The sequence below is a fragment of the Topomyia yanbarensis genome, chromosome 3, assembly GCF_030247195.1.
Source record: "Topomyia yanbarensis strain Yona2022 chromosome 3, ASM3024719v1, whole genome shotgun sequence".
In the NCBI taxonomy this organism is placed as follows: Eukaryota; Metazoa; Arthropoda; class Insecta; order Diptera; family Culicidae; genus Topomyia; species Topomyia yanbarensis.
This window is the reverse complement of record NC_080672.1, coordinates 49,738,735-49,763,671: the sequence shown is the minus strand read 5'-3', so window position 1 is coordinate 49,763,671 and position 24,937 is coordinate 49,738,735. Positions and strand designations below refer to the sequence as shown.

The 24,937-nt window shown below is 37.1% G+C and overlaps 1 protein-coding gene across 1 annotated transcript; it reads right to left on the bottom strand.

Annotated features, from left to right (window-relative positions):
- Nucleotides 1–23,424: 23,424 nt before the first annotated feature.
- On the bottom strand, nucleotides 23,425–24,208 carry LOC131691321 (NPC intracellular cholesterol transporter 2 homolog a-like). Its single transcript, XM_058977613.1, has 2 exons — nucleotides 23,954–24,208; nucleotides 23,425–23,886 (listed from the first exon to the last, which is right to left on the bottom strand). The coding sequence occupies exons 1-2, from the start codon at nucleotides 24,165–24,167 to the stop codon at nucleotides 23,612–23,614; spliced, it is 489 nt and encodes a 162-aa protein (XP_058833596.1). The 5' UTR covers nucleotides 24,168–24,208; the 3' UTR covers nucleotides 23,425–23,611.
- Nucleotides 24,209–24,937: the final 729 nt, after the last annotated feature.

The following is a 24,937-nucleotide window of genomic DNA, read 5'->3' as shown; positions in this document are numbered from 1 at the left end:
TCGATTTTGTAGGATTCTGCAAATATTTTCATAGTGAAACCATCATTATTACCTTACTGATTACATGTAAGAAGCACCTAAGGCTCTACTTGGACATGTGCGTAGTAGCGTGCTTCGTCATATGTATTTTTAACAGTAATACTTTTTGAAATCCTTTTGTAGTGTCAAATGGTTGTAAATTTTGGAATCGACCGGAGGCTCCTGGCTTTCCACATTGCGTTCAATGTTTATATGGAATAGTCAGGGCCGCAGAAAGAAAATACGGGCCCGGGGGTTCCAACGTATTGGCCCCCACCACTGTGTATTGCCTGAGTACAAAAAAGTTAATGTTTGAAATCCATTGGAGTTCATTGATATTATATTATGAAATTTTATATTTCTGTCCAGTTTTTTGCTCTAGTTGTTTGTAGTACCAATGAATGAAAAAATCGTACAGCTTTTTATAATTTGTGAGTTTTTTAATACCTCTTCGACAGTTTTGGTGAGTTTGAAAAGCGCCATTTTTGTCAATAGTATTTGTAAAAGTAAGGAAATGGAAAGATAAAAAATGTAGTAATAACAAAATTTAAAAAAATATCTAAACGGCGATCAACGGCAAAAGATAAAAAACAACAACTAAATAATAAAAGAATGTACAAAAAAGCTAAAAACAACAAAATCAACCAAATAAACAAATTAATGTCAAAAAATATTTAATCGAGAAAAACCAAAACAGAACCTATAAAAGTTGATAAAAGAAAACAGGAAGCTAGATAACCATATTGCAAAGATCAAAGAAGTCGAACATTATTGAACAAACGGTGAAAATAATGAAAAATCGGTAAAAAAGTAGAAAAAATGTTAAGAATCGATGAAAATTTAAAAAAAACTGCTGAAAAGAATGCAAACAATAATATAAAAAATTCATAAAACTGAAAAACTCGATTAAACAAGAATAATAAAATTTATTTAACATTAATAACATGACATATTTAAAGCAATAGAAAAAGTAAATAAAACGTTAAGAAAGCATAAAATTAGAGAAATATACATATATAAAAAACGAGAATAAAAAAACCATAGAGACATTTCAAAAAATGGACGAACTGGAAAATTTTGAAAATCTGGAAAATTGGCATGATGAAAAGACAAAAAAGTAAAGAAAATTGGAAGTACAGTAGTATTCCGTTTTTGGCAACAATTTTATTTTTTTCAGTTGCCAAAACCGGAACCGTGCCAAAAATGGAACCTTTTTTTTAAACTTTAGATTTTCAATTTACGATTTCAAAAATGTTTCAAAGATTTTTAATCATATGTTAAATGAGATGAGATGAAAGAAAAAATAAGCAAATTCAATTTTATTCGTGTTTTTATCAAATTCAGACGTCGTACGGTGGGGTAGAATGCTACTTTCGACGGTCGAAACCTCTAGCACCTTGGGTATATATCCTGGAGGATTAGTGTTTTTAGAAAAGTATCTTAGATGGAAATGATAATTACACTGAAACCTCCATTTACGAACTCTTTTTTTACGTAATATTCGATTTACGTAACTTTTTTTACGAACTAAATTCGAAATAACGAACACTTTTTGGAAAGTTTGAGTTCGTACATTACAGCATGAAGTTATATACTTATGTATTCTTAGTTAATTGTTACTAATATAAGTTGGGTATTTTCGAAATAGGGTTGACGAGTGCATGACGGAAATCGATATCTTGAGCCATTTTGGAATCCAAGATGTCGACTTCCGGTTTAGATAAATTCTCTATAACCCCAACAATATGGGTATTTTCGGAATGGGGTTGACGAGTGAATGACGGAAATCGATGTCTTGAGTCATTTTCGAATCCAAGATGTCGACTTCCGGTTTAGATAAATTCTCTATAACCTCAACAATATGGGTATTTTCGGAATGGGGTTGACGAGTGCATGACGGAAATCGATGTCTTGAACTATTTTGGAATCCAAGATGGCGACTTCCGGTTTATATAAATTCTCTATAACCTCAACAATATGGGTATTTTCGGAATGGGGTTGACGAGTGCATAACGGAAATCGATGTCTTGAACTATTTTGGAATCCAATTCTCTATAACCTCAACAATATGGGATAGGGTTGACGAGTACATGACGGCAATATAACCCATATTGTTCGTTATCAAGAATAATGCTCAACCAGCAATCGTCATATTGAACTTGGAAAAGTTTCCAATTGTCAATTTTCATCATCTACTTGTCAAGCCCGTTCCAAAAATACCCATATTGTTAGGGTTATCGAGAATATTGGTCAACCGGAAGTTGCCATCTTGGATTTCAAAACGGTTCTAATTGTCCATTTTCAGCATCTACTTGTCAATCCCGTTCCGAAAATACCCATATTGTTAGGGTTATCGAGAATATAGCTCAACCGGAAGTCGCCATCTTGGATTTCAAAACGGTTCCAATTGTCCATTTTCAGCATCTACTTGTCAAGCCCGTTCCAAAAATACCCATATTGTTAGGGTTATCGAGTATATTGCTCAACCGGAAGTCGCCATCTTGGATTTCAAAACGGTTCCAATTGTCCATTTTCAGCATCTACTTGTCAAGCCCGTTCCAAAAATACCCATATTGTTAGGGTTATCGAGAATATTGCTCAACCGGAAGTCGCCATCTTGGATTTCAAAACGGTTCCAATTGTCCATTTTCAGCATCTACTTGTCAAGCCCGTTCCAAAAATACCCATATTGTTAGGGTTATCGAGAATATTGCTCAACCGGAAGTTGCCATCTTGGATTTCAAAACGGTTCTAATTGTCCATTTTCAGCATCTACTTGTCAAGCCCGTTCCAAAAATACCCATATTGTTAGGGTTATCGAGAATATTGCTCAACCGGAAGTCGCCATCTTGGATTTCAAAACGGTTCCAATTGTCCATTTTCAGCATCTACTTGTCAAGCCCGTTCCAAATATACCCATATTGTTAGGGTTATCGAGAATATTCCTCAACCGGAAGTCGCCATCTTGGATTTCAAAGCGGTTCCAATTGTACATTTTCAGCATCTACTTGTCAAGCCCGTTCCAAAAATACCCATATTGTTAGGGTTATCGAGAATATTGCTCAACCGGAAGTCGCCATCTTGGATTTCAAAACGGTTCCAATTGTCCATTTTCAGCATCTACTTGTCAAGCCCGTTCCAAAAGTACCCATATTGTCAGGGTTATCGAGAATATTACTCAACCAACGAATAATAATAAGAATGTGAAGCAAACTTTTTTTACGAACTAAATCCCAAATAACGAACACTTTTTACGAACTAATTCAATTTACGAACCCCCGGCTTGGTTCGTAAATGGAGGTTTCAGTGTATTTTGACAACTTTGGTTTTGATCTAGATAAGTAGAAACTGTTCTAGATCAGTTTCATCTTTTGACTATAAAAAAAACCTTCTTCGGCAAAGTTGTTTGTTTGATATTTTTAACATATGCCCTGAAGACATTTATACTTTATAACTTATGTAGATGGCGCTACATGACATTTAAAAAATTACTTGAGAAAATGAATTTTAACATTTTTTTATGAAAAATATATCTAGAAATAAATGTTTTATTCTTAAATCTTCGCAAAAAACACAATAATAAAAAAGCTTCAAAGTGTGACAAATGTTATCATGACATTCGTTCCTGGGATTGTTATCTTTTCTTTCGTGAATATTAATGAACAATTTTATTAAAAAACATAGCTCTTTTAAAAATACATAAATTTTGTTCTCTATAACTAACCAATCGTCGATCTTCCAATTGGAATTGATAGATTGAAAATCAAATTGCAATGTTTGAAGATAGTTAGGTATAAAGAAAACCTGTATAAATCACTTGCAACTATCCAAACAAAAGGGATTGAAACATCAGTGCTACTTTGAAAATGTGCTCCAAAAAAAATCCAGAAATCTCTAGAACAATGCATTTGCAAGAAATTAACACATCAAAAGATAATATAAGCAACCCTATTTTTCAAGAGACACCCTACCTTAAATCTTTGAAAAAATCATAACAGATTAACCATTATAGATAGCCTTGTTTATTTAGCAAACTTGCTTCAATTCATTTGTGTTATTATATTGTAGGGCATTTCGCAGGTAAAATTCACACATCTAAACAGTCGATACTTTGAACACCTCAACCACAAGGACCACCCTAATTCCATTCATTTGAAAAAAATTCGCCAAAAAAACTAACAAATATTCCAAAGCTAAACCAAACTATTTGGGGGCCATCAGTTTTGTATTCCCAAATACGTCTTTGGGACGCACCATGGTCAGCTTTCGATATGTACTGAAAATTTAGTGCCAAGTTTTGTATTGACGTCGTAATAATCCAAAGAAAAAGAGGCTCGCAATGTTACTAAGGTTCTATTGAAAATTTTCTCCAGAACTAGTCTTATTATGCAGTGTAGCGCATTCCTCTTAACTTGACTCTTAAAGCGCTCTGGGTCTTACTATAAAAATTGATTCCGTCAGACACTAGTTACACTGTTACCAGTTATATTATACATAAATAATACATTTCTATACTTATTGTGATCATTAAACACAACACGCATAGTGTACAATATAGTTAACCCTTAAATGCATAACACTGTTTCAAAACAACATTGCGAAAAAACATCTCAAAATTATCACAGTAATGAATTGAAACTATGATACAATTTTAACAAAATTTAAAAAAAAAGATTTGCCCCTTTGAGGATTAATATGACTTCCATGTTTGGAAATAAAGTCAAATGTGATGTCAATTGATATAAAAAAATATTTATTGCACAGTTTTAAAAGACGTATTATGTACAACAAGAATGTTGCCAAAATCGGAGTGTGCCAAAATGGGAGCATGCCAAAAACGGAACGTGCCAAAAACGGAATCTTACTGTATTGTACAAAAACGGAGACAACAGACAAAATGGAAAACAAAAAATAGTAGGAAAAAGCCAAAATGGTATACTATAGAAACATACAAAATGGGGAAATTAGCACGAAGAAAATGAATAAAATGGATCAATTATTTAAAGAATAGAAGAAAAACACTAGAAATTAAATTTTAAATAAACCAAATGTAAAATGAAGCAAAAGTTTACATAGTGTCAAAAAAAGATAAATCACAAGTTTTTTTTAGGAAAATAAAAAAAATAAAAAAATTCAAAGTAAACGTATAGAGGAATTCCACGAAGATCCGTCCGAAAATAATTAGAATCCTGGCCGACCATCTTAGATTTCTATGAAACTTTACACATTTCATCGGCATGGAAGACTAAACATTTTCCATTTCTACGTGCATTAATTTCAAAAAAAAAAAGTTCGATTACTATATTTTATATAGCAAAACTTTCTGAGAACGAGTTTCAGAGAATGAATAATTATATACGAAAAAAATATACACTGAAAAAAATATTGTGTCATATTTCACAAAAATAAAAATTTTTGCTAAAAATTTAAATTGAAAAAAAAAACATTTTTTCTATTTCTTTATATTTTGTAAATAAAACCTCAAGAGAAAAGAAACATTCTGAATGTGGTTGTATGATGGACTTATCGGTAAAAAAGTTTTACTAACAATAACTTTATACCTGTTTTTAAATTTCATGCTAAATTTCATATTTAAATGCCCGTTCTCGCGCTATCATGAACCATACTCGTCCGGAAGCACATTCAAACTTAAACAATGGAATTACGGCCCGTGCGAACATTTCAAAGTTGACACGAATATGCAAATGTCTACACGTTTAAATAGGCGAATTCAAACACCCAAAGTTATTCACATTCATACGCAACATAAAAATGCTCTAGCGGTAAAACACGTTAACATAGAAATGCTTATACCCTTCGTGATAATACAAATCTGGTCACTCGTGTGCGCGATGATCAAGTCAATATGTTAGCACCTACGAATTTATAACCGCGATCTCAAATGCGATTATACCAACAATGAAACTTTTTTAAACTCCCGTAAACAACAAGAAAGTATGCCAACGCTCTTTGGGTCCATGCCTTCAGTCACACATATATACACTAGAAGTCTCAGGACGCCAAGACCTTGGAAAAGCCCACGCAAATATGCAGCAATTACACGATTATATAAACTAATTTATGCGCGCCAAGATACATACATGCGATAGAAACGCGGCCACGCCTTGAAACCTCTTGGCATACAAACGCTGTAACTCAACGCGCTAACACAATATTAGCTACAAATTGGAACATACAATTGCAATCATCCACGCAAACCGACGCCCTCGAAGTCGCAAACAAAAAAACGGCCCCTTGGTTCAGTGAAAGTTTTAACTCCTACGAATTTATAAACGCGCACTCTTAGAAAAAATGAAAATTAAATTTGACGTAAACAACACAGCGACGTATTTTCTGTCCGATAAGAAGATTTTACATGCTATAATATGTAAAATAGAATATTATGACTCTTTTGATATAAAACTCAGACTGAATGATCTAGAAAAAGCCGAACATCTCACATTTTTGTAATGTAAATTTATGTGAATTGGGACGCTCCTTTTATGTGCATCTGGCAAGACGTAAAGTTACATGATTTTTTGTTGCTGTGCGGTCTTAACTGCTATTATATAAAGCGGACCCTACACGAGTAGAAATATTGACAATAAATCATATATTGATAAATATATTGATGGGGTAAGGTCATCTTTAAAATATTGACTCTGTAGAATTTAAATGGGATTAATGGATTGAAGCAGTCTTGAGAATATATTTATTGACAATATTCCTGTCTCGTGCAGGGTCCGCGATCATGGATCGGTCTAGTCCAGAAGCCATACCCTCGTTCCTAGCAGCATAGGTTGATGCTTCAGATGGACCATTTTCAAAATAAAAACACTTATATACCTATACAACAAATTCGAGGGCGACATTGCCGGGAACTCTAGTGATATGGGAGTCTCCACTTTCTTATAGCATCTGAACCGTACACGCAAAATTATACATCAGAAATTATACAATCGAATTTATGCCAGCTAAGTCACGTATACCCTAGCACGCGCGATATGCAAAAGCCCACACGACCAAACGCGTTAACATACGAAAGCTCGGGCCCTTCGCGATCATTTAATCACACCTACATCCGAGGCATTTAATATGCCCCGCTAATCAAGTTCATGATTCAGTACTTATAATTTTAAAAACGCGGGCTCAAGCACCAACATATAAACGCCCGTTCCCATTCAATTGGTCTTAAGCAGTGCTTTAGAGTGACCTGAGTATAAGGAGTACCATGACTCATGAAAGATTGGAGTGCGTCAGATAACTTACATTTGTTATTAATGCCAAAACAAAAACTTATCATAACGTGATTTGTCACAGATTCCACTTCTTGAATATTGTAACCGAGCCATGGGACCATGAACAAAAATCGTGTGTTTTATAATTATGTTCCATATTCATTTGAACGTGAACTAGTTTCTATCTTTATTAACATTATTCATAAAATCAAAGGTTGAATCATGATTTTATTCATAAATAAGAAAGAATACTAGTATTTTTTCTTGTTTTTGATATACTTTTCTATTCTATTCTAACCCTTACACAGCCAGTATTGAAAAGCATCCTGGAAAACACCACAGTTAGTCTGTAGTGTTTTTCTTGTCAACATTAATATTTGAAGCATATTTTCATATGTCGCAAATATTGAAACGGCCAGGCCTACTGTGCAGAGTTGGGTTTGAAGATGTTTCAAAATTAGACGGCAATTAAATTATTAATTTAATGAATAATTTAATTAACGAATTGTTTTGAATCTTAAAGGAGGAAGAACGAGGACAACCGTACCGACCGTTTCAGTTTAAAGGGAATATAATAAATCGTCGGGAGTGACTTGACTAAGAAGGTTAATGTCACTCCTTTGGTCCTTTGGGGATGGGACAGAGGTATTTACACCTTGCCCTGGCTAATAAGCCTAGGTTAAAGCGCCTTCACTAGCTCTTAAACTTATCGTGCCGTGTCAGATAATAATATTAACAGTAACTACATAATTCCGAAGAATTAGGAAGTAGGTGGAGACATTATTATCTTTTGACTAGAGACAGGCGATTTATGTACCCTAATCCATGTCATAGTTCGTATAATGCTCTGATGCACCCACCCTGCCCAAATATTGAAATAAATAAACATCATGGATTAAATGCATATAACGAACCTTACAGATAGTGAAAATAAAAAGTAATGAAATACTTAGAAGGAATAAAATCACCTACCACTATCGAAAAAATGACATACAATTTGAAAGTAGAAACAATATAATCAGAACGATCTCACCGGTAATTGCAGATACATCACACTGCGTTGTGGCCCTGTCGGCGTAGGTTGTGGAATGATGTTTTGCTTTGGATGATAATGATGAAGACGCCGCAATATATTCGGACGTTGGCAGTGTCAGTTTTGCTACTGGAACTTGTTAGCCACAGCTGGGGTCTATCGGTGGCGTTGATTTTCCTCTCATTGTACGATGACTAATGAAGCAAACAGCTCACCGCCATCCAGCAGTGTCTCCTGTACGATGACCGCTGATGTTACTTCCGAACACAACCAGCAGCGGTAGGCCCGGCAAACGTTCCGCTTGCACGAGCAGCACAATGACGCCAAAATCGTTCCGGGAACGCTGAATTAGCTATTCAATGTATAGCACTCCGTGTTCCACCACCGAGAATTCGTCTGAAGTGGTACAACTAGTAAAACTTCTGAAACTGCAGCAAACTTGTGAAAAAAAAACACTGATGGAAAAAAACAGAACTGTCTTGAAAGAGACCCCGCCTACTATCTCCTTGTTTTTGATATACTTTTCTATATAAAAACCCGTTTTAATACACCTAGTGTTGGAATTCTGCCTTTCTCATTTATCCAAACTACGATTCCGTGGCTGGTTATGTTTAATATAATGGTGGAAATGTCTATTACATATTCAGTGCGCAGTGTCGACCCAGAAACACTTGAAACCAGCGGCGGTTCTAGGAGAAGGGTTCGGGGGTTTGAATCCCGCCAAAAATTTTCAACTTGTTAATAAATTTAAAATTAGTTTCTCAACTCAAAATCATTTCAAATCAAAATTTTCACTGGTTTTTCAAACCCATTAGGGACCATTCATAAATTACGTAACGCTTTTAGGGGGGGAGGGGGTACAACAAGTTGTGACATGTTGTGACATAGGGGGGAGGGGGAGTTAGCTAGATCGTTACGTAACATGTTTTCACCGAAGAAAGAAAATTTTTTCTAGGAATTTGTTACGTAACAGGGGAGGGGGGATGAAGAAATTTGTGACAATTTGTTACATGGGGGGAGGGGGGAGTCAATTTTGGGCAATTTTTGCGTTACGTAATTTATGAATGGTCCCTTAGGGAAATTCATTCTAAAGGAACTACAAAATTCCATTCGGGTATGGGGCTACATGATGAGGGAAGGGAGGTTTAGGGAATGGTGGTGAGTGATGTGGGAGGGGGTACCCCTCACCGTATTCCCCTAACTACGCTCCTGTTAAAATACAGAAAACCTATGCATGTCAAAAAAAATTGGCCGGGATTTAGTTGACGCTGTTCAGAGAGATTGCATAACCTTTCTATAGGAGAAAGGCAAGATGTGAATTAACTTTGTGTCCGCACTCTTAAACACGTAACTCCGGAACCAGAGCTCGGAATTTAATGAAATTCAATAGCAGCCTATGGGAACGTTGTACCATTTCATTTCATTTGAGACTAAGTTTGATTAAATCGGTTCAGCCATCTCCGAGTAACCGATGTGCATATTTTTGGTTACATACATACACACATACATACGCACATACACAGACATTTGCCGAATTCAACGAACTGAGTCGAATGGTATATGACAGACGGCCCTCCGGCCCGGGATTGAGTTGACGATGTTCAGAGTGATTGCATAACCATTCTATAGGAGATGGGAAAACCATTTAACAAATTTTCGATTGCGATTAGAGCTATGTTCACCTGTTAAAATATGTTAAGATATATCTTAGGAACAACATTTGATGATATGTGGGCATGTAGAGCCTGTTAAAACTTAGTGTATATGATCTTACTATGGAAACAGCAAAAACACGATTTTTGATTGAAGGTACCTCTAAGTCATGTCCAAGTCATTTTTGGCGAAACTTTTATATTTACTCGTAGAACAAAAATCTGAGCTGACTCATGTATATTTCCAAATTTTTTAAAATGTGAATGTAAATAGTCTTGAATTTTTCAGGCACTATTTCACAAAATTTGTTTTTTTTTCAGGAAATATTAAACGGTTACGTCTAGCTTCTAGCGACTAATAATAACTAAACATTGCAATATTACGCCGTTTACATTTTTGTGCGAATAAGGTTTTTGAAAACAGACATAGTTTTATGAATACGATTTTTGTTATCCATAATTTCAGGAATATGGTCAGGTTTTTCGTAAATTGTTCAGTTTACAAAATCATGATTTTTTGTTCATGAATTTATGAACGGATTTTTTCCGTGTGTTAGGATTTGAGTTTCTAAAATTGGACACATCTAAATTGACTATTTTCCTAAATCGTGAATAAGATATATTTTCACAAAACTTATACTCCCTTTTTGCCAGCCAGTAGGAGCAGCTCATGTATTTCGATGAAATATCTGATTGGCATTGCTAGTGTAATAGTTTGAAATATCAACAGATTGCAGTTTCGTTTTTGATTAGTGATGGGAATCGATTCTACCCCACATTAATTTTAACCCATTTTATCACTAATCTATAATTTCTCCTAGCTTCTTCCATATACACATGTGAAGCAAACGAAATTTCTGACTCACCACTTTGGCATGCGGGTCACACATTCCATCTGTTCGAGTAACCTGTTCCATCTACCGTAATTCGTCGTCCACCCTCGTTTCATCGTCATAGGTATGTAAGTAATTTAAAAGGACACCACAAAGAACACATCCTAATTTAATCCACTCAAACCCACCATTACCGGACACATGTCATTGTCTAGCTGACTTGTGCTGCCGCGTCGCTTTCGTCCCCTACCCCCATCACGCTGAAGTCACACACACACGGCGACTAAACGAACAAAGAACAAACCGATTCCGGGGATCAGTCAGATGTTGTTAAATTCTTCCCTCACACTTTGCATGGCGGAACAATTCTTCCGAAGCCGTGTCGGGTTGGTTGACGGAACGGGTCACCGCATAAATTTCTCACCTCAGTTCTATCCTTCCCTACCTGGCCACCTATCTATATCTAGAGCAGCAGCATTTCGGGCGAGAACTTTTGGTTGCGCGAGACATGTGACGGTGTGTATTCGTTCGTGCCACGGACTGGAATGGAATCGGACAGAATGGCATGACATTCCGGAAAATGTTAATGGATATACCTACACATCCCCTACTTGAGTCGAGTTGACTCGGTTCGGACTGCTGACTGCTGCTGGCTCGGCTCGTAAAAGTGTAACTTCATTCTTATCATAAAAATGCAGCCATAAAGATGTGTTCTAGTAGATAAAACTCCAAGTTGGACCAGGTTCGCCACTGCGGATGGCGATGGAGCAGTATCTAACTAGTTTACGGTATTATACGGCAGATATCAACGGACGTGAACGTTTCGGCGTTCTGGTTGCCTGTTTCAAAAACAGCAACGCAAAACCAAGGGGATTGTTTTCATAAAGTCGGTAGACCGGTAAGAAAATTGAGTGTATCTACGGCGTATAGAGAAAAGCGGTTTTCTATTCCCAATTGCTCACTTGCAGTTATTGTTTTATGAGGTGCACTAAATACATATCGAGTTCTGGTGGGAATGGTGCTACGGAAATTTACCTTTGGTGCATTTAAATGGAATTTTATGAAATGGAAAATTTATTATGAATAAAATATCAAATGATTTGACAGTGAAAAATTTTGCTGGAAGTATTTCTAAAAAACCAAAAAAGTACAAAAAAACCACGTCGTTCAAAATCGTAAATAAGCTTTCTTAATCAGATAAGGGATTTGTGGAGATTGTTTTTTGGTATCGACTTTAAATCAAATATTTAAATTATAAGATATGCAAGAGTTTGGTTATTATGCACATCTTGTACCACAGAAATAAATAGTTTATTTAAACCTACACCAAACAAAAATCTCCACAAATTTCTCATCTGGTTAAGAAAGCCCACCTACAATTGTAAAACTGCATCCGTGGCCTTAGACACGACTAATCGAATAATTCAAATATTGATCTAGGCAAGATTTTATCCTATCGCGGAAACATAATGACACGATGCAACGGACGCGACTCAACAAACAAAACCCCCGCGATCAAAAGAGGACACATTCGGGTTTAACGGCGGCTAGGGATCGGGAAAAAACACCGGCGCCATTCTGATGTCAACGCGTTTTAATAGGAGAATGATGGATCGAGTCAATTTATCACAACAAAGTTTCATCCCCACCCGGACCGGGTCGGTTGCCGCTGTTGTTTGGTTGGTTGGTTAGTTGATATTAAGACATGTTCCGATAGAGAGAGTACCAAGAATATAGCCGTTATCCGGCCCCGGTGGTCAACTTTTGGGAATGCTCCAGTTGGACAATATCGAGGGAGTTGAAACGATTTTATTTCTTGGAAAAGAAAATCTCCGCATTCTCGGTGGCCGGTTTCGGTTACCAGCAGGCGGGAAGGAGAAAATCTCATCAATAATTGTTGTCAGCTCGAGCTGGCTGTGTTTCAGGGAATTATTTGTTTCCAGCTAGGAGATATAGCTAACCGGGCCGTTTTTTTGTTGTTGTTTTTGTTGATTCAATTAAATGGTTCGTTGAACCTACAACAAACTGTGCCGGAATGAGTGACTGACACATCCGAGAAGATCTTTGTGATGAAGATGAATGATAGTTTTTCGGGTGGAAAAGTTTATTCGCTTTTCGAAAGGCTTTAATTTTCTGAATGGCAATTTCAGATGCAAACATGTATGGTGGTTGTCATTATGTCGCAAGTATTTTATCAAGCAATCATTTGATTGCAGCTGATACTGCTTCACATAAAAACATAAATGTTGTTGAATTTTTTGTCCCGTATCTAATGATAGCCTGCTGGAGCGCAACGATGGAAGCGTCGTTCGTTCCATCAAACCGACAGGTGTAACACGGAGGTTGATTGGATCGGAAGATCATAAAGTTGATGCTTGGAAAATGCCCCAACAGCAGCAACTCATTTGCATATGATAACATAATGACGGGCCGATGGGTATGTTTTTCGATTTATTGCACAAAAAATTTGAAAGGATGTAGTTTTTAATCATTTTACGTTTACTTACACTGAAACATGTGCGCCGTACTTTCTTAGTATGTTTATTTGATAAACACATTACGTTTAGGTGTCAAATTTCTCTGTTTTTCATTTAAAATTTTACAAAACAAGGTATTCACAATTTTACATTATTTTAATATGATTTTTTAATACTTTTATAAGGGATTCAACTTTATCGCTTACTTTGACTAGGGATACTAATAGATACATAAGCTGATCAACTGTGTTTTGTATTTCTCTTGCTTACTTTATTTTAATACAGGTAATGGGATTTTTAACAGTTATGTGTCCAACAAAAAAAACACCTTTAACAGGCCAACGAGGGTACCCGGGTACCCACAAATTGAAATGCTCATAACTATGGCTTCCTTTAACCGATTTGGACACTTTTAGATATTTTGGATTTAGGAACTCGTCCACTTTTTGATTCTGTACAATAGAACCGGAATATTGGATCTGGTTTTTGGTGATCCGGATTTTCCGGAGTAATGTTCCAGTACTAGGGTATGACTTGTAAATTTTAATAATGTACTAGCAATATGAGTATCAAAACTCTTCAAATTGTCTCGGAAGTCTGTTTTTTATTGTTTCGGGACCCTATGGCAATTTGAAAAATGGAATTGGAATGGAATGGCCACTCACGGCCCCACGGGAACCTGCTCCGGAATGTCCGTTCCGGGGTCAAATCACCAAATGGTTCCAAAACCACGAGATACAACCTACTGATGCAATTCCAAGAATTTTGATACCCATATTGCTAGTATTCCATTGAAGTTCGCAAATAGTACCCCAGCACAGGAACCTGCTTCCGGAAACCCGGATTCCCGGGAACCGAATGAAATAACCCGATGTATTTTTACCAAGTCCAAAAGTGGGTGAGTTTCTGAATCCAAAACGGTCAAAAGTATCGAAATCGGTTGGATATTACCTTAGTTACGGGCATTTTAGTTTTGTGGGTACCCGGGTACCCACGTCGGCCTGTTACGTAGTAAAAAAATTCAGGAGCCCCTCCTCACTCCCACCCTTACTATAACAACAATATTATTAACCCAAAAGCTTGACTTAGTGAAGTTCGAAGATGTCACAAAGTTTCAATTTTCAGCTATGGATAAAACATAGGAATTTAATTAATTGAAACTTAAAAAGGTACCCGGGTACCGCGTCGGACACACAACGGTTAACAACGATTTTGAGGGGATTACATATCGTAGTTGGTAAATTGATTGGTTCAATACCCAACCCCGAACACAGGGTTAGAGTTTTTTCAAAAGAGATTTTTCTACCCCGAAGAAAAGAGGTAAATGACCATAATGTTAAAACCTCTAGAATTGAAATAAGTTCTGGATTCAATGTAAGGGATGGATCACAGATATTGTATGTCAGAGTTCCTGTGTTAGTGTTCTGATCGGTTTTCTCCATGTACATTTGTTAATTAATTATCAGTGCATATTTATGGTACCAAACTACATTTAGTTTACCATCAAAGTCTAGTTCGACTATTCCGAGACATCGTTCCGTTCTTCGGATTATGTTTTTAAAAAATCCAGCAAAATTGTCTTCTGTTTAACATTCTTCATGTGAAGTTCACAACGAACTGAAATTATTTGCCATGCAGAAGGTTCTTAGAAATTATATGGGTTTCTGTAGAAAATTAGGGGTGTATCCCATTAGGCAAAAATACTTTAGGCATACGGACGTTTTGCATAATATACGGTAAGCATAATGGACGTTAGGCATAAAGACGTTTGACATAATGGACGTCAGGCATAAATTATTATATTGAAGTAGGAATCCTTTAAGGAAATAACTTTTTGGTTGTGAGAGCCTCGGGTGGTGAGAGCGTAAATGTTTGAAATTTTTGGAATTACTCTGGAAGCTGATAAAACTCGATCAATATTTTATTCTATTGTATATACCTGTACAAACCTGTATATACCCCAAGATATCTCCACTCAAATAAAAGAGGCAGAACGAATGAACATCTAATGAACGTATGAACAAATTGCACATCTCTAAAATAGGTTAAATACTCTTGTTTAAAATCAGTCTGTATGAGCTCAGTCAGGTATGAATAAAGCACATAAACCCCTTCATGCCCATGTCTTTTGTAAACAACAACGTTGTTAAACAGCTAAAACTTTTGATTTAGGCAGAATTTACTCAAAGAAAACAGGGAAGACCAGTAACTGGGACTATTAGAACTAAGAACTGAAGTTATTGCTATTAATCTGATATAACTCTGCTGGAGCAGTACCACCAGAGATATTTACAGTTGGCGTTGATAAATCAAATTTGATATATCTAAGGATTAACTTAGATTAGTTCTTCGTGCATGTAAGGTGTAATTGTCCAAGAAGAAAATATATAACCTTTAAGAACAGCTAATGAAAGTAAGAATGATGCAATTTATTATACGAATATACTGCCCATGATCGCATATTTGTCCCGTTTTCTATGGGATTTCCTATCATTATGGGACTGATTTGCGATCATGGGCAGTATACTAATATCGCTGGTTCTAAATTGATTATCTCCCATATTTTTAAGCACAATGGTCCCGAGATCCATCACAAATAGAACTACGGAAACTCTTTGATGTGAGAGAGAGTTTATTCCTGTACTGTGATGAGTTACCAAAACGAAAAAGGTAACGTCACAAACGAAGAATCCGTAGCCTAATGTTGATCCTGTACATAACACTGCTAGTTTCCATTGGATCCAAAACTTAATGTCTGTTCATTATTTTTCCCCATTTTTTTGTTAACAACCTATTGAATCATTTTGTTAAAAGTAGTAACGGCATTTAATTAGCAAGGAACTGGAAGGTGAAGTATATTTTTCAATATTAAGAGCCATAGTGCTCAAGGGAGAGAAAGAAGTTGAAGGAAGAAAGTTTAGAAAAGTATGGAAAGGGTCATATGAGCAAGCTTAGAGTTTCCCGGCGACTTAATCCTTTGTCTGCTACCGCAGGAGTCAGGATCTTTTGGCATTAGAAATGCGAATCACCTGAGTCTGCGGCATGTCAGGACGAGTGTAAAGTAACTTTGTATTTCATGCTGTCGGAATCGATCTTCAAATCCTTGCTCTCCCTTGAGTACTATGGCTCTTAATAGTGAAAGGGTTAAGTAGTTAAGGGTTAAATATTTCACATGGTATTTTTCAATTTAGAGTCTCTCACTAGAGTTATGCGAAGGTATGGTATACTGCCTATAATCGCAAGTCAGTCCCATGTAGATAAGGAATCCCATAGAACATGGGACTAACTTGCGATTATGAGCAGTATAGCAAAGCGTCATATTTTCCTAACCTGAAAAAACAAGCGAAATTTCTAACGAAAGCCGTGCGATTATTTTTAACGTATGTTTGCCAAACTTACTTATGCCTAACGTATTTATGCCAAACGTCGCGCACCCGAGAATTAGATACTCCGATCGTTGCTCGATCGATTATGTTGCTTAGAACATTGGATTCAAAATGATTAGGTTTCGATCTTAAATATCCACGAACATCCAATTCCGGAGTTATAAAATTTTATTAGGATCTGAATACTGAGACCAAAGACCTGAAACGTGTGAGTTTTTTGTCGTGACTAACGACTTACCTTTCAATATAGGGGCTCCTTTTCAAAATTTCGGAAGAAAAATGATGTAAGATTTTGAACGCTTATATCTTTTGTTGTACTGAATGGATTTAATCAATTTCTTCGGCATTTTGTCGAAAATATTTGTACAAATATTGCATTAAACTTTGAAATATGTAGGACATTCATTATCAACGGAATAATAGTGTTTTGAAAAATCTTTCGAAAACGACTAGGAAAATTGAAAATTTTCAGCCCATCCCGCACAGAGCCGTCAATGTGGTGCACCAACCGAGCAATAAAATAATGAAAAGTTTATATATAGGTCCACTACAAGTTTGTTCCTATGATTATTCGTATTGGGTTGCTTGACGAGAGCAGTTGGTGGGGGAAAGCCGGCATATTAGTTTTGGTTATGCCATTAGAAGCCGGACGGAAAGGAAAGGCTCATACACGGCACGAGAACGAGCGAGAAAGCGATAGTAGTGCGTATTAGCGAAAGCGTTACGTACATTTTGAACCTTAATAACATTTCTTCTACTAAACGGATTGTCAATCTTGTTTCATAAAGCGGAAGGAAAACGTTCAACACTTGCTACCGATACGTTGTTTGCTATATAAAATTTGTTTAAATAGTTCAAAAACTACTTTAAATGAGAGTCAACATTAATGATAAAACCTATAAATAACCCCTATTTATAGGTTTTATCATTAATGTTGACTCGCATATCGCAGCTTTTCTCAAAGCCAGACGTGTGTAAGACGCAGTGCATAACAGACGTGCGTTGTCGTGAGAAGCTGCATCGGACGACCAATCAAATCGGCTACCACCAGAGAGAAGAAGAAAAACGTTGGTGGAGGTGGTGGCGGTGAGAAGGCCAAAAAGCCAAAGGCTAAGAAACGCAGTCACTGAAAAAGCGGTAGCAACTGCCACTAAAAATGCCACCAAAACATCGAAGGCTGCAGCGAACAAGCCGAAGACCCTAAAGCCAAAGAAGGCCGCCAAATCTGCCAAGAAAGCTGCCCGATGAATATAAGTAAATTCACGCGTCTCTAATGTTGCCAACAGTCCTTTTCAGGACTAACAATATACTGGTGCTTATTTTCCGCTAGCGCTGTTAATTGTAGATGGATTTGTGGCATAGTTATATGCAAACCGTAATTAGGATCAATATATAATGGAAAAAGAATTTTATTAGGAAGTTCCTTTTATTAATATGTATAATCAAAAATAATTATATAAGAAAATATTTTTCAAATTAATCTACAAACCCGAAAATTTTTGCAATTCCATCCAAGAAAATCAGTGAATGTGGCAACTCTGCCACTAAGCGAAAGCTACACCAAAACGAATGGTGAAAATATTTTCATTTATCGCACAAAAGGATGGCCTTCCATCTGCAACGAAAAGTTAATAAATAGGATCGCCTTGATGCAAAGCGTACTCATTCGGTGTGAGCTGCGAAAGGGGAATGTTCGTATGTGTGTACGCAGTAAAAACAAATCGTCGGCAAGGTTTGAATCGTTTCAAAAGATTCTCGTCTTGTGTCACCATATTATTAGGACGTCCTTATTAGGACGAATGCAAAATGGGAAAAGAATTTAATTAGAAAGTTTCTATTATTAACTAGTATTAAGTTTGCGTTTGTTAATTCTGTACTTTTACCAGTGAATCATAAGAAAATGTTTTTCTAATACACATACCTGAAGATAACTCTGCTACTAAGCGAAAGCTACACCAAAACGAATGATGAAAATATTTTCATTTATCGCACAAAAGGATGGCCTTTCATCTGCACCGAAAAGTTAATAAATAGGAACGCCTTGATGCAAAGCATGCTCATTCGGTGTGAGCTGCGAAAGGGGAACAAAGGTTCTTTTCAGAACCACCATAATTATTAAAAAGAATAACTTGAAACATTCCCACATATTTCATTGTGTATCATTCGATTTGAATTACAAGTCAAACGAGTAGTCACGACACTCCGGTTATGTCCTAGACATTACCCACCCATCTTTTTATCCTTTTTAATTTTGAATCTTGGAATAAAGAGGATACAATCTATACTTCAAATTCACAAAAACAGTTGTACGTACAAGAATTCCATATAAATCGACGGATTAAAAGTTAAATGCAAATGCGTTTCGAATTCATCTCATTAGTAAATGCTACAGTATTAGCACCACTTAGACCCCAAGTCCGAAAAACCATAAATGAGGCAGCAGAAACAAGCACAGGATCTCTAGTTTGCTGGTAAAAAAGTGCACGCTACTTGCTATGGTGCATGGAAATTACCTTTTTCATAGCGGAACGGTATCTAGGGGGCATTAATTTCTCTCAGGTTGTCCTACAATACGGACGATATGCGATATCGCGGTTGGGTCTTCTTTCTTTCTTTTAACCATTACAAATCGCAGATGTGGATTCGTCCTCTTTGGCATTTTCGTCTCAACTAAAAACTGTGGCTTTTGATTTGGAGTTATTGCACACAGTTTTTGCTGTTTTTCAGTTGCCGTTATTGGCTGAACAATTGTTACAAAATTGACAACCATTTGCTTATTGAAGACTGTGCATTGGTATTGATTGTCGGAGATGAGTTTTTCTTAACGACACGAGAATATTGGATTTCATTCTAATGCGTCACGATCAGCGACACGTTGTAGATTGTTCTGCAAAATGATTTTATTTGTCTGGCGCAATCTATTGAAAATGATCATTATTGAATTCCTGATATGATGGCATTGGATAGAGGTGACTTTCGCAAGCCTAGGCTATGAAACCTGTAATAAATATTCCAAAAACTCAGGCTAATACGAAAAGACTCGAAGTCACGTTCCTTGACCAGAGTTCAGCTTTTGTTTTTCATTTTCACACACCTCGACACTAAACGATCACTTCGGCAAGAATTGAAGTATTACAGCCACTGTTGTTCAAATCGGCTTTTCCCGACAGATTCTACAATACAGTACCTAGTTCCTCCAAGATTTATCCAAAAATCTTTAAAATCGCAAACGACCATCTTCGATACAGATGAAACATTAGACGTTTTACCAGCATGGTTTCTGAGCATTTTACAAGGCAAAGCAAATCATTTTGATTCAAGGGCAATACTTTAAAAGGGCCTAAGATTTTTTGTAGGCATCGTTTTCAAAAAAAATTTGCTCGAGATCTGTATTTTGTACATCAAAACACTCCGAGAAAAAGTTGCAGGGAATAATCTTCGCAAAAAACAAACGCTGAATAAAAAGTTTTTTTTTCAAAAAATTTAAAAAAAAATATTAAAAAATAAAACTACAATAAAAACTCATTTTTTAGAAACCTTTATTTTCTGCAAACGAAAGTCTGAAGAGAATGGAAACATTTAATGTGGTTGCATCGCGAAGAAGTTATTGGTAAAAATGTTTTTTTTTTCTTTTAACAGCTTTAAATAGGGTAGACGTGCCCTTATTCATCTCATTAGTAACGATGTCACACTATTTCGCTGATAACTCGGCTTTCACTGATTGGATTGCGCTTAAATAGGTATCAACATCTTTGCTTCGTTCTTAAGAAGCAGATCAATAAAAATCTGACTTGGAAATTGTAAAATACTCGCATTAGAGCGAAGCGAAAAATCGAACACAACGCACCCTTATTCATCCTACCATTTGAGCTCATGCGTTGAATAGAGATAGCAGACACTGCTCTAACTAATGTGTTCAAATATGTGGGATGAATAGCGGTGCTAAGATGAATTAGGGCACAGTAACCCTATGTTTCTAAATTCCATACTAGGTAACTGGTAGTCAAAATCATAATATTATTACAGACGATTCTCAGAATTATATTAAATTTTGTTTTCTTTCTTTTTTTCGAGAGTTGTCCTACTGGAGCTGTAGAGCTGGCTTCAGAGAAGTGCTCCCCATCAGAATCACTTATTACAATTGCAGACGAGACGTGAAATGTCGTCCACTAAAAGACTAACAAAATCATTGGGGCGTTTTTGTGTTTGCAAAATCTTGGGCGTAGTTGTGCGTGGATGATCGCGATTGTATGTTCGTATTTGTGCACCATCCCGAAGGGCTCGAGTGTTTGTATGTTATGTTGTTCGATCGCATGGGCGTTTGTATGTCGCGTTTGCTAGTGTATCATTTCGCATGCATAAATTCGATTTAAAAACCGGGTGTCCATTCGCATCATCGCCTGTGTTCTTGGACGATCCTGCTGACCTCTAATCTAATACCTAATTTTCAGTGTATGGTTCAGATGCTAGAAGAGAGTGAGTTCTTTATCACTATCAATTCTATCACTAGAGTTATCAGTCATGTCGCCATGGAACGTGTTGTCTGTGAATATGAGCGTCATTTTTTCTGATTGCCAACTGACGGCATGGATCTAGGATTCTAGGGCCGAAAAGAAGAACTTCTAGGATCAGATCCTAGAAGAGAGTGAGTTCTCCCATATCACTAGAGTTCCCCGTTATGGCAAAAGAAGCATCCACATAAAATAAAATAATCCCAATAACTGAAATGGAAGTCAAAAATCTCATCACGACAGCTTACAGCAGTAAATATGGAGGCTTTTTGATACAAAAAAAGCCTGATATATAACACAATTTCTATTATGCCATAATTTTATGAACGCTCCTGAAGCCACGCAGTGCACTAAGTATACGACACTATAGTCAAAAAAAGCAGCAACTATTTTGCACAAGAAGAAATTTATTACTGAATATAAAAATACATGTCCACGCATTTTGCGCTTATGCTTATCATGTTCCTTGTATATCGAGCTGCCCGATCAGTTTATCTGGTTAATATTTAACGTAAAATTAAATATTCTATTGTACTTAATTGTATTAATAATTTGGTACCGAAAATGTATAATTCGGATCATTTTGAGATACCTTCATAGGAGGTAAATTGAGTTGAACCAAACGTGTACATCGAGTGTATCATCGCGAAGGGCTCGAGCGTTTGTACGTTAACGTGTTCGATCGTGTATCCATTTGTATGTCGCTTGTGTTAACGTGTATGGAACTTCGCGTATATAAATTCTATTTTATGACCGTTTGTCCTTTCCCACATTCATGCGTATTCTTAGATGATCGCACGGACCGTGAATCTGACACTTAATTTTCGGTGTAGGGTTCAGATGCTAGAAGAAAGTAAGTTTTTCCATATCACTAGAGTGTCCGGTCATGCCGCCATGGAATTAGGAACCAGTAGCGACTGGCTCAAATGGCACGTTCTCCATGTTGATTGCAGGTTTGTGCCTTGCCATGATTTGTTTTTTTATCATTTCACTGATGGGAAGGATTGGGGATATGTGCTACCTAAGTATTCCATAAATTCGGTGCCTCTCAAAATGATGTCAGAGCGGCCCCAAATTATACGGTGGGCATTTGCATCACCGCCGATTATGCGGAGAAACCCACCTCAGCAACAATATAATACAACCCTTGATGATTCATTATGCGGAAATAGAGGTATTTCATGTTTATGTTACCAACAATCATATTGACTGTGACAGCACATGTACCGCGAGTTGTAAGGTCGGATATAAGACATGCGTCAGTAGCACTATTCAAATGTATACATACATACAGGAGGCATTTCACGTGGATTTGTCATGCCATTTTTGTTCAAAACTACGAAGACGGGTTGGCTTTCCAACATAGAATTTTCCTTTACGGAAATACGGTTCTTGAACCAAAGCTATAGAAGCTTTTCTCCTGCACAAGATGGGATAAATTGATAGTTGCTATACGTTTATACTGAAGATACATTTGAGCTACTCTAACCATACTCGATCCCAGCACTATACATTTCATCATCAGCACTCACTTTACAACAAGTAGAAGATACCAATGCTTATAATCGCTTACAGCGAACCCCGAAATGGAAATTAGGGGTATGACCATCATTTGAATACCACGATTTGCGAAGAAACAAACGTCCACAATGTCAGAGATTCTAATATCTATTCCAATTGGACACATTTTTTGAAAATCTGAAGGCAATAGATTATGCCATAATGCATGCTAATACAAATGTTGTTAGTAAACATATTCTCATCCCGAAAGAAATTGAAATAATAGCTTTACCATGAGAACTGAGGGACAAGGCTGTCTTTGCCGTGAGACATGTTGGTAGACTTGAGTCATTCGTAGTGACACTGCCTAAGCTCGACTCCTGCCAGCAGAAGACAAAAGATTAGTCCGCAAGATTTTAAGTCTGTTTCTTATGACCCTGTCACTCTTAGTTTTGTGATCTGCATATTATCCTTACTCTCACCTCTAAACTTCCATAACTTTCATTACTCAGTAATCTCCAGCTAATTGAATGTCGTTAAAAAGTAAAAAAAGTGTGACTACAAAAGTCGAAATAAAAAAATGAAAAAAAATATATTAATTTCTGTTATTACTAAAATAAATCGTCTCACTTATTAGCGTTACTAGTTTTAGCTAGGAAAAAATATTTGGGCCGATAGTTAAAGTCAGTCCCATGTTGGTAGGAAGTCCCACAAAACATGGAACAAATATGCGATTATGGGCAGTAAAATGGTTAAATGAAGGAAATTTCAAAACATTTTCCAAAACAACTAATAATTTATTTTGATTTTTGATCAACTCATTTTATAGTAGACACTAAGTCCCTATATTCGCAAGTGCCCCATGAAGTCGGACGGTCACATATTCGATTATTTTTGGTAACTTCACAAGATACGACACACAGTTTCGATACATGCTGAAAAAATAGATTTCTTTTCCACAATTTACGCTGCAACCACCCGAGCGTCGACTACGAAGCACGCATGAGACTGGCCACTTTCGTCCACCAAATCCATCTCGATGGCAACACTGACCAACGGATATATGGCCGTAATTGGCATACTCAGATGGTGAACAAGATCCTCTCCGGCCGTCAGCGGACAGCGCGATTGCACCAGCCAGTTACAGGCGGCGGCACGATCCGCCGGCAGTTCATAGGGAGCAGTGATACCCAGAGCGGTTGCAGTAACCTGTGTGCGTAGATTGGATGCATCCTGGACTAAAATTGTAAAACGAATAGAAGTTTAATCAATGTTAGTTTACAAGTTGAACAACTGTGTACTTACCAGCAGTGAAGTCAACTGCCATCTTGGCATCTGTTCCACGTTGCAGTAGACACGGAACCGATGGACAGTCCCGAAGCCGAGTTACAGCTGGAAGTGGTCGAGCACCAGCACATGGTCTGACGGCTACCACGTCCCAATCCGAGTAGTCGATGTTGTCAGCGTTCTGCAACAGAACGGCTGGGATGAGAGTGGCTAAGAGCAAGTACTTGAACATTTTTGCTAAGCAGAGAAGGTTTACTCGATTGGTATTCTACTAATGGGTCAATCAACGAATTGGGTCATAGTTTTATACTGAATCGTGAATTGGTCGACATAGATAAGCTAACCTTATCACACGACATTCAGGTGTTCATCGACTACTCGGCCACTAGTTTACGATTAGCGAAATCATTGCAGGTGTGCAGTTTGTAAATTATCCTCCGTTTTTTGGGCCTGCCATCGAAACCTGATAAGAGACAGCCGATAGTAGGTAATACTCACGACAAGGAAGTAGATATGAGGTTTCATAACATGACCAGACGGGAATTTCCGGGTAAAACGTTCCAGGATGTCGATTCAGGGGATTAAAAATTACACTCGTTCAAATTAACCGAACCTGTTCATTCGACAATTTCCGTATTGTGTTCCACGAAACAAAATATCAATTAATAAATTAAATGTCACCCAAGCCTATCTCAGACGGTAATTTTTGCGGTCCACTTACTTTCGGTTCACCGAACGCTCGAACGCACCCATCCAGACACCCTGATGCGGCGGCTTATGCGGTCGATAAGATCAGGATCGTATCCCTCCTGCCCGGGTTAGTCAGGGCGGCCGGGTGCAGTGCGTTCGAGAAGGCGGCTGACCCACAACACCCGGACCTATCAGATAGAATCTTCACTTCGTTCGGCGTGCCCCGAAGGCTTCTAGTGGTTCAGAACCGAACTCGAAAAAGGATAAGAATTATATCTTTGAAGCTGCAGATGCGGCACAGCAGATAACATT

Excerpts from the sequence above, each read along its gene's own strand:
- LOC131691321 (XM_058977613.1), bottom strand. The coding sequence starts at position 24,167 with ATGTTCAAGTACTTGCTCTTAGCCACTCTCATCCCAGCCGTTCTGTTG. Across the intron at positions 23,887-23,953 it reads GGCAGTTGACTTCACTGCTG|TCCAGGATGCATCCAATCTA; the intron begins GTAAGTACACAG and ends TTACAATTTTAG.